Source organism: Ranitomeya variabilis, chromosome 3 (assembly GCF_051348905.1).
Source record: "Ranitomeya variabilis isolate aRanVar5 chromosome 3, aRanVar5.hap1, whole genome shotgun sequence".
Taxonomy (NCBI): domain Eukaryota; kingdom Metazoa; phylum Chordata; class Amphibia; order Anura; family Dendrobatidae; genus Ranitomeya; species Ranitomeya variabilis.
Genome location: NC_135234.1, coordinates 205,967,417 through 205,985,628, shown reverse-complemented (window position 1 = coordinate 205,985,628; position 18,212 = coordinate 205,967,417). Strand labels below are relative to the sequence as shown.

Sequence of the window (18,212 nt, the reverse complement as noted above, 5' to 3'; positions counted from 1 at the left end):
GATGATGGAGGCAACCTTTTTGCCCCTGACTTTCCCATTCCTTTTTCACCAAGTTTTCGATTTCTGTAATCACTGGAAAGGTTGGTCTTTTTTTCCTCAGATAAGCCTGCGAACATGATGTCCTGTGGGGTTTTGGGGTCTTTGGTATCTGTAATACCCATTGTGCCACAGACAGATTTAATGAGATTATCAATGCTTTCTGTTGGAAAATGTGTCTTGTTCACCTTCTGAGGAAAGATACTCCTGGGAAATATCTGTATCCTTATCCTCATTACGTATCTGTGGAATGGTTGGATTTTGGTGAATCATATTTTTTCTTGGTTTTTATTTCTGGAATACTATCCGACCCTTTTAAGGCTCATAATTCCTTTCTGATCATTAGTCTGATATCTTCTGACCTTATTATTATTATTATCTATTTATATAGCACCATTAATTCCATGGTGCTGTACATGAGGAGGGGTTACATCAAAATACAAATATCACTTACAGTAAACAAAACTAACAATGACAGACTGATACAGAGAGAAGAGGACCCTGCCCTTGAGGGCTTACATTCTACAGGATTATGGGGAAGGAGACAGTAAGTCGAAGATTGCAGTAGCTCCGATGGTGTGGAGGTGGCCGTGTGGTCATTACAGGCTGTAAGCTTCTTTGAAGAGGTGGGTTTTCAGGTTTCTTTTGAAAGATCCAAATGTGGTGGATAACCGGATGTGTTGGGGCACAGAATTCCAGAGGATGGGGGGTATTCGGGAGAAGTCTTGGAGGCAACTGGGAGAGGAGCGAATAAGTGTGGAGGAGAAAAGGAGGTCTTGGGAGGACTGGAAATTACATGAGGGAAGATATTGAGAGATTAGTTTGGAAATATACGGAGGAGAAAGGTTATCGATGGCTTTGTAGGTCAGTGTTAGTAGTTTAAACTGGATATGCTGGGAAATTGGGAGCCAGTGAAGGGATTTGCAAAGAGTGGAAGCAGGAGTGTAGCGAGGAGAGAGATTAATTAGTCGGGCAGCAGAGTTAAGGACGGACTGGAGGGGTGCGAGAGTGTTAGAAGGTAGGCCACAGAGGAGGATGTTGCAGTAGTCGAGGCGGGAGATGAATAGGGCATGCACAAGCATTTTGGTAGAGTGAAGGTTGAGGAAAGGACGGATTCTGGAAATATTTTTGAGCTGGAGGTGACAGGAGGTGGCGAGAGCTTGGATGTGTGGTTTGAAGGACAGGGCAGAGTCCAGGGTTACTCTGAGGCAGCGGATTTTGAGGACAGGGGAAAGTGATTTCATTTATTTGGATGGATAGATCAGGTAGGGAAGATATGCGAGATGGAGGAAAGATAATTAGTTCAGATTTGTCCACATTGAGCTTGAGGAAGCGAGAGGAGAAGGAGGATATGGCTGATAGACACTCTGGGATTCTGGAGAGCAGACAGGTGACATCTGGGCCAGAGAGGTAGATCTGAGTGTCATCAGCATATAGATGTACTGGAAGCCATAGGACCTTATGAGTTGTCTCAGGCCGAGTGTATAGATTGAGAAAAGTAAGGGCCCAAGGACAGAGCTTTGAGGGACACCAACAGAGAGGGGGCGAGATGAAGAGGTAGTATGGGAGTAGGAAACGCCAAATGTGCGGTTGGTAAGGTATGAGGAGATCCAAGATAGGGGGAGGTCTTTGACCCCAAAGGAAGAGGATCTGTAGTGGGAGGCAGTGGTCAACTGTGTGGAAGGCAGAGGACAGGTCTAGAAGGAGGAGTATAGAGAATTGTTATAGAGAAATGTTAGCTTTGGCTGTAAGTAAGTCGTTAGTAATTTTGTTCAGGGCAGTCTCAGTGGAATGGTGGGGACGGAAGCCAGCTTGTAGGTTGTCGAAGAGAGAGTTAGATGCAAAGTGAGAGGAAAGTTCAGCATGGACGTGCTGCTCAAGTTTGGATGCAAATGGGAGCAAAGATATGGGGCTGGACATAGCGCTTGGGTCAAGGGATGTCTTTTTGAGGATAGGTGTGATTGCGGCATGTTTGAAAGCAGTGGGGAAGGTACCAGAAGTTAGTGATGGGTTAGGGATGGGATTAGTGTGGTGGTGAGGTTGGGGAGGAGGTGGGATGGGGTCAAGTGTGTGTGTGTGTATATATATATATATATATATATATATATATATATATATATATATATATATATATATATATATATATATATATATATATATATATACACACATATATATATATATATACACACACACACACACACGACATGCACGGCCAGACTGTATAATGACACACACAGCCCCACTGTATAAATCACACGCACGCACACCCCCACTATATAATGACATGCCCACATATTCAAACACTCCCCACCCCCGATCAGTGGATTTTGCGTTACTTTGTCGAGCCCTTCAAATCTTCATGCAGATGTGCCATGACCTCCACCATTATTTTACTGAAAACGCAGGCAACCGCAACCCCAAAGGGGAGTGCTCTGAATTGGAGGTGTTCTACTGTCCCGCCCAGTGAAACTGCTACTCTTAAAAACTGTTGGTCTGTGTGTATAGGGACATGATAATAGGCGTCTTTGGATCTAAGACTACCATGAAACAATTGTGAAACAGCAGCTTTATTGCCGTTTTTACAGACTCCATCTTGAACGAATGGACCAGTAAGAATTTATTCAGGCCTTTCAGATTGATAATCGTGCGAAAGGAACTGTCTGACTTTTTAACCAAGAAGAGGGGGGAGTAAAACCCCTTACCTCTTTGTGCTTTAGGAACTTTTACCAGTACACCCTTCTGTTGAAGTTCCTGGACCTCAGATTCTAGCGCCAGTTGTTCTGTAGGTGAAGAACGGATGGGCGTTAAGAGAAACTCATTCAGAAGTATCCTCTAAAAATTAAATTTTAGCCCTGTCTTAATAATGCTTAGGATCTATGGGCTCTTAGAAATGTTTAACCAGGCCGGATAGAAGGCTAAGAACCTGCCTCCCACCCGGTCCGGCAGTCATCGTGGTTTTCTATTGTCCCGAAAGGAGTTGAACATAAAGCCTCTACCTTTCCTCCTATTGGCGTCATATCTGGTCCTTTCTCTAGTAGACCTTCTACCTTCTACGGTCGAACCACCTTCTATTAGTATCCCGTCTGTATGAGGATCTTCCTAAGTAAGGGAACTGTTTTCTTTTTTTTTTTTTTTTTTACTATCGCCCACCTTTTCCAGTAGTTCATCCAGAACTGAGCCGAATAGATGTACCCCTTCGCATGGAATGCTGCACAGTTTTGACCTGGCTCGCATGTTCCCCGGCCACATTTCAGCCGTATGGCTCTAAGGGCAGCATTGGAAAGAGCCGCTGACCTGGCTGCCAGCTTTACAGAATCTGCCGACGCATCAGAAAGGTAAGCCGCTGCTCCCTGAATTATGGGAAGGGAGGATAAGATCTCATCTCTCGGAACCTTGTTTTTAAGTTGGTCCTCTAAGCGGTCTAGCCATACCATTAGAGATCGTGCTGTACAACGCCTGCAATTGATGGTCAGAGCTCCCGCTGATGTTTCCCAAGCTCCTTTAAGAAACACATCAGCCCTTCTATCTAGCGGGTCCTTTAAACTCCCCAAATCCTCAAATGGTAGGGAGGTTCTTTTGGAAGCCTTAGCTGCATCGAGTTTTGGGGCTTTATCCCATGCTGAAGATGCCGCCTCCTCAAATGGATACTTTCTTGTAAAGGATGGTGGAAGAGAACCTTTCCTTTCAGGTTTCTTCTATTCCCATGTAATAAGGGAGCTTACTTTGTCAATCACAGGAAAGCATCCACGAGTTTTCCGGTCTAGACCTTTAAACATTACATCCTGTACAGATTTCTCTGACCAGGTTTCTTCAATCCCCATGGTATTATTTACCGCTTTGTCCAGTCGATCTATCCGGACAAAAGAAAAACATGAATGACCGGACTCGGCCTCTGAAGGTGACGAGGACGAATGGGGAGAATCTGATCTTAGCTCTTCTGAGTCACTCTCGTCAATTGAAATCGGGGATCTGGGCTCTCTTCCTTTAACACCTCTATCCTGAGATAGGGATTTGACCGAACCCCTGACCTCCTGTCTGACCATCTGTCTTAGGCCGGCGTCTCACTAGCGAGTTTTACGGACATATGAGAGGTGCAGAAAATACGGATTGCATACAGTACAATGATTCTCTATGGCCCAGCTCCTATCTGCCGTATTTTACTGATCCGTATTATACGGTCTTGTACGGCCGTAGAAAATCGCAGCATGCTGCGTTTGTCACCGTATTGCGCAAAAAAAACGCCAATGAAAGTCTATGGGGCGAGAAAATTACGGATTACACACGGACCATGCATGTCACTTGCAAGAAATACGCAGCAGTGTTCTCTCGAAAATCCGGCAATTCAGTGCGGTGTACAGTAAAATCACACTGATAGAATAGGTAGAATAAATGTGTACACATAGAATAGGTGTATATATATATGTCAGCGAGACACACACATATATATATATATATATATATATATATATATATATATATTTAATTCAGCGCTAGATAGCATAAAAGCCGGTAATTCAATTGCCAGGTTTTGCTATCTCCTTCCCAAACCCGACATATGAGACATGGTTTACATACAGTAAACCATCTCATATCCCTTCTTTTATTACATTGTCCTCTTTACTAATGTAACAAGTGTCTGTGTGTAAAATTTGGTGTGTCTAGCTATTAAAGGGTTAAATCGCGGAAAAAATTGGCGTGGGCTCCCGCGCAGTTTTCTCCGCCAGAGTGGTAAAGCCAGTGACTCAGGGCAGATATTAATAGCCTAGAGAGGGTCCATGGTTATTGGCCCCCCCTGGCTAAAAACATCTGCCCCCAGCCACCCCAGAAAAGGCACATCTGGAAGATGCGCCTATTCTGGCACTTGGCCACTCTCTTCCCACTCCCGTGTAGCGGTGGGATATGGGGTGATGAAGGGTTAATGTCACCTTGCTATTGTAAGGTGACAATAAGCCAAATTAATAATGGAGCGGCGTCAGTTATGACACCTATCCATTATTAATCCAATAGTACGAAATGGTTAATAAAACACACACACATTATTACAAAGTACTTTAATGAAATAAAGACACAGGGTGTTGTAATATTGTATTATTCTCTTAATCCACCGAAAGACCCTCGTTCTGTAAAAAAGGAAAAATAAAAAATCAACAATATCCCATACCTTCCGTCATTCTGGCACGTCCCACGATGTAAATCCATCTGAAGGGGTTAAATCATTTTACACCCAGGAGCTCTGCTAATGCAGTTGTGCTCCTGGATGTAAAACCCCAGGGAATGAATGGAAAGCAGGGGAATGTCCTGTAGTTACCTTGAGTCGTGGTGATGCGCCCTCTGCTGGATGTCCTCATATGAACTCGAGCGTGGGAAAAATTGATTTTTTATTTTTCCTTTTTTACAGAATGAGGGTCTTCAGGTGGATTAAGAGAATAATAAAATATTACAACACCCTGTGTCTTTATTTCATTAAAGTACTTTGTAATAATGTGTGTGTGTTTTATTAACCATATTGGATTAATAATAGATAGGTGTCATAATTGACGCCTCTCCATTATTAATCTGGCTTAATGTCACCTTACAATAGCAAAGTGACATTAACCCTTCATTACCCCATATCCCACCGCTACACGGGAGTGGGAAGAGAGTGGCCAAGTGCCAGAATAGGGGCATCTTCCAGATGTGCCTTTTCTGGGGTGGCTGGGGGCAGATGTTTTTAGCCAGGGGGGGGGCCAATAACCATGGACCCTCTCTAGGCTATTAATATCTGCCCTCAGTCACTGGCTTTACCACTCTGGCGGAGAAAACTGCATGGGAGCCCACGCCAATATTCTCAGATTTAACCCTTTAATTTAATAGCTAGACACCAAATTTTACACACAGACACTTGTTACATTAGTAAAGAGGACTATGTAATAAAAGAAGGGATATGAGATGGTTTACTGTATGTAAACCATGTCTTATATGTCGGGTTTGGGAAGGAGATAGCAAAAGCCGGCAATTGAATTACCGGCTTTTATGCTATCTAGAGCTGAATTAAATATATGTATATATAACTGTATATATGTTTTAACGAACATTTGCGCCTATAAATCCATTAGATGTCGGTTTTGCAAGCTGCGAGAAAATATCGTACGGATGCCATACGGATTACATACGGAGGATGACATGCGCAAAATACGCTGCCACACCCTCCCTACGGATGACATACGGATAACTATTTTGGGAACATTTCTGCGTATTACGGCCTTAAAAAACGGAAAGTATTTTCATACACTGAGTGTGACGCCGGCCTTAGGCTGGTGGCAAAGTCTGATGTCTTCTCCGCTATCAAACACTGAATACATGGTCTGCATAGTTTCTTTACGTTGCCATCTGGAAGTGGAACCCCACACGTTCAGCACATTCCCTATGCTTAGCCTTAGCAGACCGCTTTTTCCCCATGATAGATAAGGAAAGAGGGAACATAAGGGGAGACAACACATCAAGTGAACTTTCTCGAAGATCACTTACTCCTGACATAGTAAAGAGTGGTAAAGTAGTCCGCGGGGGGTCCTTCTCAGTCGGTAACTCATCTCTACAGCTTGAGGACTTGCCAGGCTGATTTTTGACTGGTTCTATCTCCTCCAGGGTGACTACTGCCACTAGATCACCGCTGGGTAACCGTTGCTTGGGGCTTCTCTAAGGGCTGACACTGCTGCTCTGGAGAGTGCTGCAGCGCTTCTTGCTCCTGAGACTCCGTTTTCCAAATTGGCGAGAAGCATATGGCGGCCTATCACGATTCCTTAAGTAGCCCCCACCTCCCCTGGACGGGGTCAGCAGGCAAATCTGGGTGATCTGCCCGGTACATAATATGTATGCCACTGGGAGGCCCCTCCCCCATGAGACCGCACCCCCTACCGAGACATGGACCTCCTGCTCATTGTGCCACGTGCCCCAGCTCACCACACGGCCCTGGCATCCACCCGTGGTGTGCCAGCCCCACCACACCACGAATCACCATCAAGTCGGCAACCCGCAGCGCTTCACAGGGCCACGCCAAACCAGATGATCACTGCCAACAGGCCACAAATGTGCATGTGGCTGCACAAATGGTTAGAAACCGACTCCATGAGGATGGTCTGAGTACCCTACATCCACAGATGGGGGCTGTGCTCACAGCCCAACACCATGCAGGACGCTTGGCATTTGCCACAGAACACCAGGATTGGCAAATTTGCCACTGGCACCCTGTGCTCTTCACAGATAAAAATAGGTTCATACTGAGTACATGTGACAAAGTCTGGGGACGCCATAGAGAGCTATCTGCTGCTTGCAACATTCTTCAGCATGAACGGTTTGGCAGTGGAGATTATAATTCACCGCACACTCGTGTGAATTCTCATGCAAAAATTAGTATGATTTTATTATTACATAATCTGGGAGCGTAACCGAATATTATAACTCATGCGATCTACAAACGTTTCGGGTGCACCGGAGCCTTTGTCACGTAATCGCTTATTCCAGATGAGAAGCATAAAGGGAAAGGGGATGAGGGTCCTAGTAGTGTCTCACATATACTATTGATCTGTAAATGTCCGCTTGGAGATGCATATAGCTGGTAGGTGGAGATCTGTAGTGATTGCTGTCAGAAGCGGCACTCCCGCGCCTTTCTAAGGTCGGTTTGGCAGTGGGTCAGTAATGGTGTGGGGTGGCATTTCTTTGGAGGGCCACACAGCCCTCCATGTGCTCACCAGAGGTAGCCTGACTGCCATTAGGCACTGAGATGAGATCCTCAGACCCCTTGTGAGACCATATGCTGGTGCGGTTGGCCCTGGGTTCCTTCTAATGCTGGACAATGCCAGACCTTATGTGGCTGGAGTGTATCAGCAGTTCCTGCAAGATGAAGGCATTGAAGCTATGGACTGGCCCGCATGTTCCCCAGACCTGAATCCGTTTGAACACATCTGGGACATCATGTTTCGCACCATCCACCAACGTCACGTTGCACCACAGACTGCCAAGGAGTTGGCAGATGCTTTAGTACAGGTCTGGGAGGAGATCCCTCAGGAGACCATCCGCCGCCTCATTAGGAGCATGCCCAGGGGTTGTAAGGAGGTCATACAGGCACGTGGAGGCCACACACTACTGAGCATCATTTCCTTGTCTTGATTAATTTCCACTGAAGTTGGATCAGCCTGTAACTTCATTTTCTACTTTGATTTTGAGCATCATTCCAACTCCAGACCTTTGTGGGATATTCGTTGTGATTTATGTTGATAATTTTTAGATTTTATTGTTCTGAACACATTCCACTATGTAATGAACAAAGATTTCCAACTGGAATGTTTTATTCAGTGATATCTAGGATGTGGGATTTTAGTGTTCCCTTTATTTTTTGAGCAGTGTATATACCCCGTAATTAGTCCTTAGAAGGACTGTTGGTTTAGCTGGATTTGTGTATTCAATAATGGTATACCCACACTAACTGATACACCACCAATTCTGTCCCTATCTCAGCAGCACCTATCCCTACACTGCCTAAGTCCGGAGCTGACTGACGAGCAGGGTGGCGCAAGGTCTGATATAGACCTGATTACGCTGTGCGGCCAGCCAATTACTAATGCCACAACCAATATGGGTGCAGCATTACAGTGCATGGCAGACAATCCCTGCATGTTGATTGGAGCTCTAAAGAGCACCAAACATGCAGGGCGGTGATCCGGTCTCCCGCCGGTCAACCCTGGAAATGCTCGCAGCTTTCTGAGCACTGCGATGCTCTGGCGAGCACCGAGCATGCTCGCTCACTCGAGAGGCAAATCAGAAGCCCCAGTTGACTGTAAAAAAAAAAAAAAAAAAAAAAACACTTTCAGAAAGGTATGTGTGGAGAATAAAGAGCACAGAATTTCAGGAAAAGAACATTTTACCAAACATTAAAGATAACCTGTCACCAAGAAAATACAGACCATTCTGAAGGCACCATGTTATAAAGCAGAATGAGCTGAGCAGATTGATATATAATTTTGAGAGAAAAGAATCAGTATATCCTGTGTTTTAATAATTGAATCCTCTGCTCTTTCTGGGATTTTTGATCCAGTGGGCGGTCGTGCCAGTGATTGACAGCTATCTCTATATGCACACTTATACAAGGAAAGCTGTCAGTCACTGATAAGACCGCCCAGTGATGGTTTGGGGAGCTATGTCATCTGCTGGTGTATGCACATTGTGTTTTATCAAGAACAAAGTCAGCGCAGCCGTCTACCAGGAAATTTTAGAGCACTTCATGCTTCCCTCTGCCGACAAGCTTTTTGAAGATGGAAATTTCATTCTCCAGCAGGACTTGGCACCTGTCCACACTGCCAAAAGTACCAATACCTGCTTTAAAAACAACAGAATCACTGTGCTTCATTGGCCAGCAAACTTACCTGACCTTAACCCCATAGAGAATCTATGGGGTATTGTCAAGAGGAAGATGAGAGACACCAGACCCAACAATGCAGACGAGCTGAAGGCTGCTATCAAAGCAACCTGGGCTTCCATACCACCTCAGCATTGCCACAGGTTGATCGCCTCCATGCCACGCCGCATTGGTGCAGTAATTGATGCTAAAGGAGTCCTAACCAAGTATTGAGTGCATTTACTGAACATACATTTCAGAAGGCCAACTTTTTAAAATAATTTTCTCAAGCTGGTGTTATAAAATACTGTATATACTCGAGTATAAGCCGAGATTTTCAGCTCCTTTTTTTAGGCTGAAAGTGCCACTCTCGGCTCATACTCGAGTCATTGTCCCAGGGGGTCGGCGGGGGAGGGGCAGCGGCAGCTGTCAAATCATACTCACCTGCTCCTGGCGCGTCTCTGCATGGCCCTGCTTCTCCGGCACCTGCAGCTCTTCCTGTGTTCAGCGGTCACGTGGTACCGCTCATTAAAGTAATGAATATGGACGTGACTCCACTCCCACAGGGGTGGAGCACATATTCATTACTTTAATGAGCGGTAGTGACCGCTGAACACAGGAACAAGCTGCCGGCGTCAGAGACCATCGCATCGGAGAAGCTGCCAGGGAGGGTGAGCATTGCGATATTCACCTGTCACCGTTCCACCGCAGCGCGCTGCTGTGTCTTCTGCGTCCTCTGGCTGTGACGTTCAGGTGAGAGGGCGCAATGACATGTTTAGTGCGCGCCTCCCTCTGCCTGAACAGTCACTGCAGAGAGACGGAAGACAGAGCGGCGCGCGGCGGTGGAACAGGGACAGGTGAATATCGCAAGTGCTGGTGTCCCCGTCTGCTCAGGACAAGAGGGGAGTATGTAATTTTTTTTTAATCGCAGCAGCAGTATATGGGGCAAATGTTTCTATGCAGCATCGTATGGGGCCAATAATCAACCTTTATGCAGCTTTATATGTGGTATGTTTTCTATGGAGCATCTTATGGGGCCATAATCAACCTTTATGCAGAATTGTATGGGGCAAATGTTTGTATGAAGCACCTTATGGGGCCCATCATGAATTGTATGCAGCATTATATGGGGCGTATTTTGTATGGAGCAACTTATGGGGCCCATCATGAACTTTATGGAGCATTATATGGGGCTCCTGATTAAATATTCAAAAACACTTAACCTATTGATGTCTCAATTAATTTTTATTTTATTGGTATCTATTTTTATTTTTGAAATTTACCAGTAGCTGCGGCATTTCCCACCCTTGGCTTATACTCGAGTCAATAAGTTTTCCCAGTTTGTGTCAAAATTAGGGGGGCTTATACTCAAGTATATACGGTATCCTAATTTACTGAAATGATGACTTTTGGGTTTTCAATGGCTGTAAGCCATAATCATCAATATTAACAGAAACACTTGAAATAGATCACTCTGTTTGTAATAACTCCATATAATATATGAGTTTCACTATTTGTATTGAAATAAATTAACTTTTTGCCGATATTCTAATTTTGCGTGATGCATCTATACTTGCACACCAGACTTGGGTGTATTTTCACCCTTTGAACCACCAAGAGCTTGCAGACTACAGTAATGATAAATTAGCTTGGTTAAGCAGCAGAACTAGCATCTGGGGAATGTGGATAAAAAGCCACACGAGACCCGTAAATGCTATATTGTTGTCACCCAACAGAACTTTCGATTAACATTTACATGTGCACATGTGAAGCAGGGTGTACAAATCTACAAATCACACATTTCACTTCGCAGTAAGAAAGTTTACTTTTTAGAAAATAAAACAATATTTAAAAAGGCACGTAGAAAAGGAGCATTTTATGACGCAACTTTTGTACAAATTCCTATTCTGCAGCCAAGCTTGTAAGAAGAGTGAATGTGATGACAAAGCATTTATATCGGTCGATAATCAATAGTAAAACGATATAATGGCTTATGACACATTAAAATAATAAATAAGTATTGTCTTCTAAAATCTGTAGATTGATTATTGCTGTTTATGCCATAGAAATTCCAGCTTTCTCAAGGCACTTGTGGTTATGTATTTTCTGATTGCTAATAACGGGAACAAAAACATATTGCATATAAAAATGTAGATATTTGGGATATTTGCTAATATAAGCATTGCTTAAGTACAGTAAGTGACTTGTGCACAGGCAAACAGAAGATATAATGTTGGCTGCATTACTTTTCAGGCTCCCTTATCTTCTCCATAGTGAGTATGGCTGCTGGTTTACATCTTTAAGGTCACAAATTACGTCAAAGTACGCCATGCCCTGATAGTCCAACCACAAAGAAACGCTGGATCATACTCTTTACAATAGTCACCAAGGTCTTACAAGTTATTCACGCATGCAGTCACTGAGCTTGCAGTGCCTGAGCCATATGAAGGTTTGGTGGCTGCAGATTCGGGACTTGGTGCAGATTTGGTTGCTGCATAACCGGCCAGCCATCAGGACCCTGGTGGTTCTGTAAAAGGCGGTAAAGCTGTTTCAGATGGGCTACAATGTTGTCTTTGATATCAGGAACAGAAATCTGCAAGCGAACACTTCCACTTTCAAAGGAGCGAGTGACGTCTCCAGAAAACATCTCAAGAATCATCCGAGCCACAATTGGAATAATCTACCATAAAAAAAAGAAAAATATATATATATATATGTACATGTGCGAATTTACAACTCTGCCAAAGAATGAGCACACAGAAAATATTGCACTGAAATATTAAATAATGTTTTGATATACTGATATATACTGGAGGCTGCAGTAACATTTATGATTAATATAAAAAGGGAGAGAAAAAACCAACAGACGAGTTTCTGACTTACTTCCTTACTTATTCATGCAATGAATAAGGGACGTATGTCAGAAATGCGTCTGCAGTTTCTAATACTTGGATTTTAATAGACATGCAATAAAGGTGGATTGTGAAGGACACCTTTGCTAGATTTTCTTTGCACTTTCAACACCGAATACTTGTGCTACAAGGCTTTATCTTTGCATCTGGGATGCTTTATTCCATGAGCAAGCTGATTATATTCTTCATGATTTTTGATTATTAGTTATGATTTTTTTGTGCCTCCTTACATATTATTCATATAGGAAACATCTCTTCACAGTCCTTTGTAATACTGTACATCATAAGCTGACTGTTCAATGATGGGCTGCTGAGGTTCTACGCACCATGACACTGGATGGTACACTAATGTGAAAAGTCAGGACTGTACATAAAGAAGCATCAGGGGGACATTGGGTATTCTAATCCCAAAATAGATGTTTATTCAACAGCTAATGATCCGATAAAATAATTAAGACCTTGTCCATCCCCTTCACATAATACTACGCCAATCTCTGTGGTGTCGCCTCGAAATGTCACTGCTGCAGAGGTGATCTCAATGGTGTCAACACTATTGTAAGTGATTGGCTGCAGCAGTCACGTCGACAACCAAGTCGTTGCTGTAATGAGATAGAGATCAGCAAGTTTGTAAAAAGATGTCATGGGCTGGAAAATCCCTTTAGAAGCGGTTGTGGTGACTTCATGTCAACAGAACTGCAACCAATCACTGAGCTCAGCAGATAGAGCCATGTATGTCGGCAGTTTGTTTTTTAAAAACATGCAGCTGAGCCTACGGGTAGAGGTTTATTCAAAGGAGGCAACGCCTTGAAGACGAAATATGTGACTGAGCCATATGCAGAACATCTCAGAGCATATGTCCCTTTGTGTATAAAAGCCTGAACAAGCAGCCGGTGCATCCCGCTAATGTATACTTACAAAGACATTGAGCATATGTTGTCAATCAGTCAATATACTATTCAAAAGATAAATGTAATGCACACCCTTGTTACATAAAAAGCTGTCACTGCAGGATCTATCCATTCTCGAACATGTCTTACCGGCTTTTATATACTAAAGTACCAATCCAAGGGCCCATTTTGATGTGTAAATCCATCGCTTGTTTAATGGCCTGACAACTTCTGTGCGCACAGAACATCATGTTATTGGCAGCATTTATCATGTTTAGACATAATGATGTGCTGCCGAGAATAATGATTTTTTTAAGCCTCCTCAAAAGTGATCTCGCCCAACGAACTTGCATTTTGCTCGTACATTGGGCGATTCCTAGGAACACTTGTTTCCCAATTATTGACCTGTATAAATGGGCCATATGTGGTAAAGTCATAAAAGTGGTGAACTTGGATTAGCAGAAGGTAACTCACCTGAACAATGATAAGTTTGCGCTCCTTTGGTTTGCCATCAGGCCACTCCTCTCCAAAGCACAAGTCGATTTCATATGAGGGCTGCTTAGCACCAGCACTTTTTTGATGTGTAATGAGTTCTGTTTCGAGGAAATATTATTATTATTATTATTACAAAAAACTGCACGTGTGTCTTTAAAAGGGATTGTCCACAACTCAGACAACCCTGTCTTGGTCAGCATGTTTGCTCCCAGTAAAATAACAACACTTACTCACCTCCGATGCCGTTCCAGTGGTGTCGGCACTTGGCTCCCGGGGATCTCGTGACATTGTTATGTCAAGCGATCCCTGCTGCCAATGAACTCTGGCTTCAGTCTCCTTGCCTTCAGATGCAGACATCAAGTGGAAGTCAGAGCTGTGGCTGGTCGCTCACTTAATCTTGATGTCGGATTGCTCTGAAGGCAGGGAGAGTGAAGCCAGCTGCTGATTGGCTGCAGGGATTGCGTGACAATGTCACGCAAACCACAGAAAAGCAAGTGCTGAAATTGCTGGAACAGAGCTGGCACCGGATGCGAGTACATGTGTAATTTAGCTGGGGGCACACATGCTGATTGATATGGGGTTGTTTGAGTAGTTGATAACCCCTTTAAGAAAAGGTCTCCAATTTTAGGGATAATACAGTTTTATTAACAGTCCTTATGGAGATGTTTATGTCCTAAACTACAAATTAACAATTAGTAAAAATATAGAAAATATAGTTACTTACCGCTTAAAAAGGTCTCCAAACAGAAAAGTTTCACTCTCTTCTGTCTCTCAATCAAATTTGGAACATTTGGAGAAGGAGAGCAGGGTCCTGTCCAGTACACCTTGCACTGGCATAGTCTTACAGCATAGATGGCATGTCCACTCACTTCTAAGATAAGGCCTCTGTCCATGACATCCAGGAGACGGCTGGTGTACAATTTCTGGCGCTCATTTACTAGTTGCTCTGGACCAGGGAATCGAACCTGCTCAAGACTTATGGGTCCAAAGAGCTCTTCCTGATTGGGCATTGGGCCCAGATCTCCATAGTATAATCGGCAACCTTGGGGGTTACTGACCGTCATCGTCTGGTCCATCTCTTTCCCTCTGTACAAGAACTGGATTTCTAAATCTGTCACTGTAAAGAGAAAATCTAGATTGGAGCTGCAGCAGGTATAGAATAATGGCTCAGCGCAAGCACTGAAGGAGTATAGGAAGACAACGTAGCAAGGCTTACTTACTGGGCAGAGAGCTAATCCACAACTCAGGAGTGTTGAAAAACTCCATCGCCACAGGAGTGTGTGGGACCTCCATATCTTGGGGCTCCGATTTTGGCCAATTTGGCTCTGGGGTGCAACTGTCAATACTGGCAGGGGCCATGGGAGAATCTGGAAAATTAAAGTTACCATTTATATACATATAATCATAAAGATATATGTCTTGCTGTCATCTTTTCAACTACTAAATCAATAGGCACCTTCAGGATCCAGTGATGATATGGAGTCTACAGCTTTCATCTGGGTACAGCAAGACTCAAACAGGCATACAGGACATTGTATGTCTTCTGCTGAACCATTAGGCTATGTTCACATGCAGTTTTTCCCCCTGCAGAATTTTTTTTTTCTGCAAAGTTTTACAGCATAAACAGCAGCATATCAATTCTTTCAGCATTTTTGCAGGGCTTTTAATCACCAATAAAAAGGAAAACGGCTGCAAAAATGCAGAAAACAAGTTTTGCTGTGTTTTCGGTGAATAAAACTAACTTCAATAAACATGTACTGCACACAAATCACACATGTACGCCGCACCCAAAAACGCACAACGACAAAAAGAAAATCTTGCGTTTTGAGCAGTTTTTTGTTGCGGTTTTTATTCTGCAGCCAAAACCTGCAGTAAAATCATTATGTTCAAAACGCACGGTTTCAGCATTTTTCGCTGCAAATTACATGTGTGCTTTGTCTATAGTACATGTTTAATTAAGGTTTTTTTCCCCATTTTCATTGCTTTCCATTGGTAAAAATGTATTTAAAAAATGCTCCAATTCTCAAATTTGGATGAAAAAAAAAGGCTCGAAGCTTTTGCTGGCACTGTAAAATGCAGCTTGTCGTTTAAATAATAAAAACGCAAGAAAAAAAATGCTGCATGTGAACACAACCTCACTGTGAACATTACACACTGAAGCAGATAAAAGTAGTAAGAACAGGACACAAATAGAAGATTCCTGGCGCATTGCAGTTTTGGTCGCAAGTGTTCCAGTGTTCAGTAAAGGCAAATACAGGTCACATATTTGTAACATAATGCCCGAACCTTGACAGACAGGCTGGACAACATTACTAAACCTTTACAACACCTCCAGTAACAAAGGATTAGTGTCTAACAAAACCTTACATTTCATTCTACTGAAAGAAAAAACCCTGGGAAATTGCAAATAATATAGAGCTTCTGTATATACTGGGTCACACATGGTGCAATGGACGGACACTCCCGAAAGACAGACGCTTGACAATAAAACAACCACTCGTAATATGCAATGTCAGAACTATGCCAAAAGGAAGCAAAGCATAACCAGATTATTTTCCAGGAATGTGGACACGGCATTTCCAATGGATTACACACCATGATTAAACGGTTCCAATGTGTAATCCAGCATTGGACTGAATCACAGCACTTCCGACATCCCTATGGGAATTTTCAGGGACACTCTATTCTTGTATACTGTATTTTAATATTATGTGATATAGCATATTTTAATATAACATCTTTACATTTTTTTCCTCTGGGAAAGAGACAGATGTCTATCCCCTATCCATCTCATGGGTATAGTGGCTAGAAGGAGGTCCTTGTAGAATAAGACCCCATCAGTTCTTCATCTAGAATTCCAAATAGACACATTTTCAGTGAAAACGCTACATGAGTATCCAGTATAATCGGGAGTAAAATAGATTACCTCCACTGAGAAGCATCTTAAAAGAGTTACCGTCATTTTATTATTTCATAAAAGAGCAGTTTACATGAAAATAAGAAACTTTGTAAGTTATCTTATCATAGAACACTGGCTTCTTTCACTTTCAGGATTGAGATTCCACGGTAAATCTGTAGTCATTGAAGACAGATTTTCCCATTATTGAGACTGGAGATGACAAATTTTGTGGAGAGGGAGAAGCTATAGGAGATAAACATATTTTGCTACCAGTTCTGAAACAACAGTGACAGTTCTACATAGAACTTGCTGAGAACCAAATGTCACCTCCTATCTCAGTAATGGGAAAATCGGTCTTCACTGAATACAGATTTTACTCCAGAATTGAGAATTTTGAGAGTAAATAATCAGTCCTGGCAGAGAAAGAAGTAGATTTCTCTGATAACATATATTATTATAAAACGTCTGATTGTCACGCGTACTATCGATTTATAAACGACTGTTACTCTAAGTATGAACAGTAACATTGAATATTAGGTGCAAGGAAGCCTTGTAGGAGCCCTGGCATTTGTTGTTTAGTAATTACCAATTTTGTGAATCCTGGATGGGGACAAATTGATAGAAAATATATAATGTATTATTTTATTGTTGGCTGCTGGAGATACCAATGTGTGGGCTTCAATAACATGTTCCCATTGCTCGTCTGGTAGGCATAGAATTGACTCTCGCCACTTATTTTCCTGGCTTATACAGAGCTGTTCAACATCACTTTGCTTTAATAAACAACTGAGTGGGAGAAATTCTAGCATTTGACAAGAACGGATAAAAACCTGTACTTATGGCTGCCGGACCTTGAGTTTTATATATGCTGCGATCAGAGGGAACGGAGATATGTGTTGTGTGGGATGAAGAACCTGACTTGTCACTGTGTCTTCATTCTAGCTATCAATAGTAGGCCGTTCTAGTTAAAGGGAACCTGTCCGGAACGTTTACCCTCCTCTAGACCATTAATGATCGTGTAGGCCTTTATAGCCAATCGATCTCTTTATGATCCAAAGCACAGCTCCTTTAGTGAGACATTGCATGTGTGGAAGTGCATTGGGTAATGATACACTTCTAGCAGTGTTTCCTGGCCCATCTAATTGGCAGGTTGTTTTCACTACTAAATGGCCACTGACCGGTCAAGCAACCAGCAGTTGATTTTATCTATATAGCTTTCTATGGACAGGTGTCTGAGCAGTCAAGGCCCAGAACCTACTCTGCCCTTATCTATTTCTACATCTGCTGACACATAGGAAAGTGAACTCCAAGAGTTAGGTCCCATCCCGATTGGGGTACACCTTGTTGCAGTGGGATGGCTATTACATATTTTTGATCAAAACAATGCTAACAAAGTACCCCATGTTATTTACATGTACTTTTACTTACTTACAACAGGGTATTTGCACAGTTTGTTTTTATCTTAGGTTCCCTTTAAGATAGCCTGCAACTTTTTAACATTTTTCTCAGGATTGTTGTAGTCATCTTCAAGCAAAACACAATCTCAAATGTACATGATATAAAAAAAACAAAGCAGATCATTTTACCATTAGTGTTAAGAAGCCCCATAC

The 18,212-nt window shown here is 42.8% G+C and overlaps 1 protein-coding gene across 2 annotated transcripts in view; it reads right to left on the bottom strand.

Moving 5' to 3' along the window:
* Positions 1–11,209: 11,209 nt before the first annotated feature.
* The window catches only part of IRF6 (interferon regulatory factor 6), a 29,538-nt gene continuing 22,535 nt past the window's right edge, over positions 11,210–18,212 (bottom strand). For both annotated transcript variants that reach the window (XM_077295015.1, XM_077295016.1), the window contains exons 5-8: positions 14,924–15,070; positions 14,428–14,820; positions 13,683–13,801; positions 11,210–12,089 (exon numbers count right to left, since the gene is read on the bottom strand). In XM_077295015.1, coding sequence (XP_077151130.1) covers positions 11,826–12,089; positions 13,683–13,801; positions 14,428–14,820; positions 14,924–15,070 — 923 coding nt within the window. In that variant the 3' untranslated portion in view covers positions 11,210–11,825. The remainder of the gene's footprint in view (positions 12,090–13,682; positions 13,802–14,427; positions 14,821–14,923; positions 15,071–18,212) is intronic.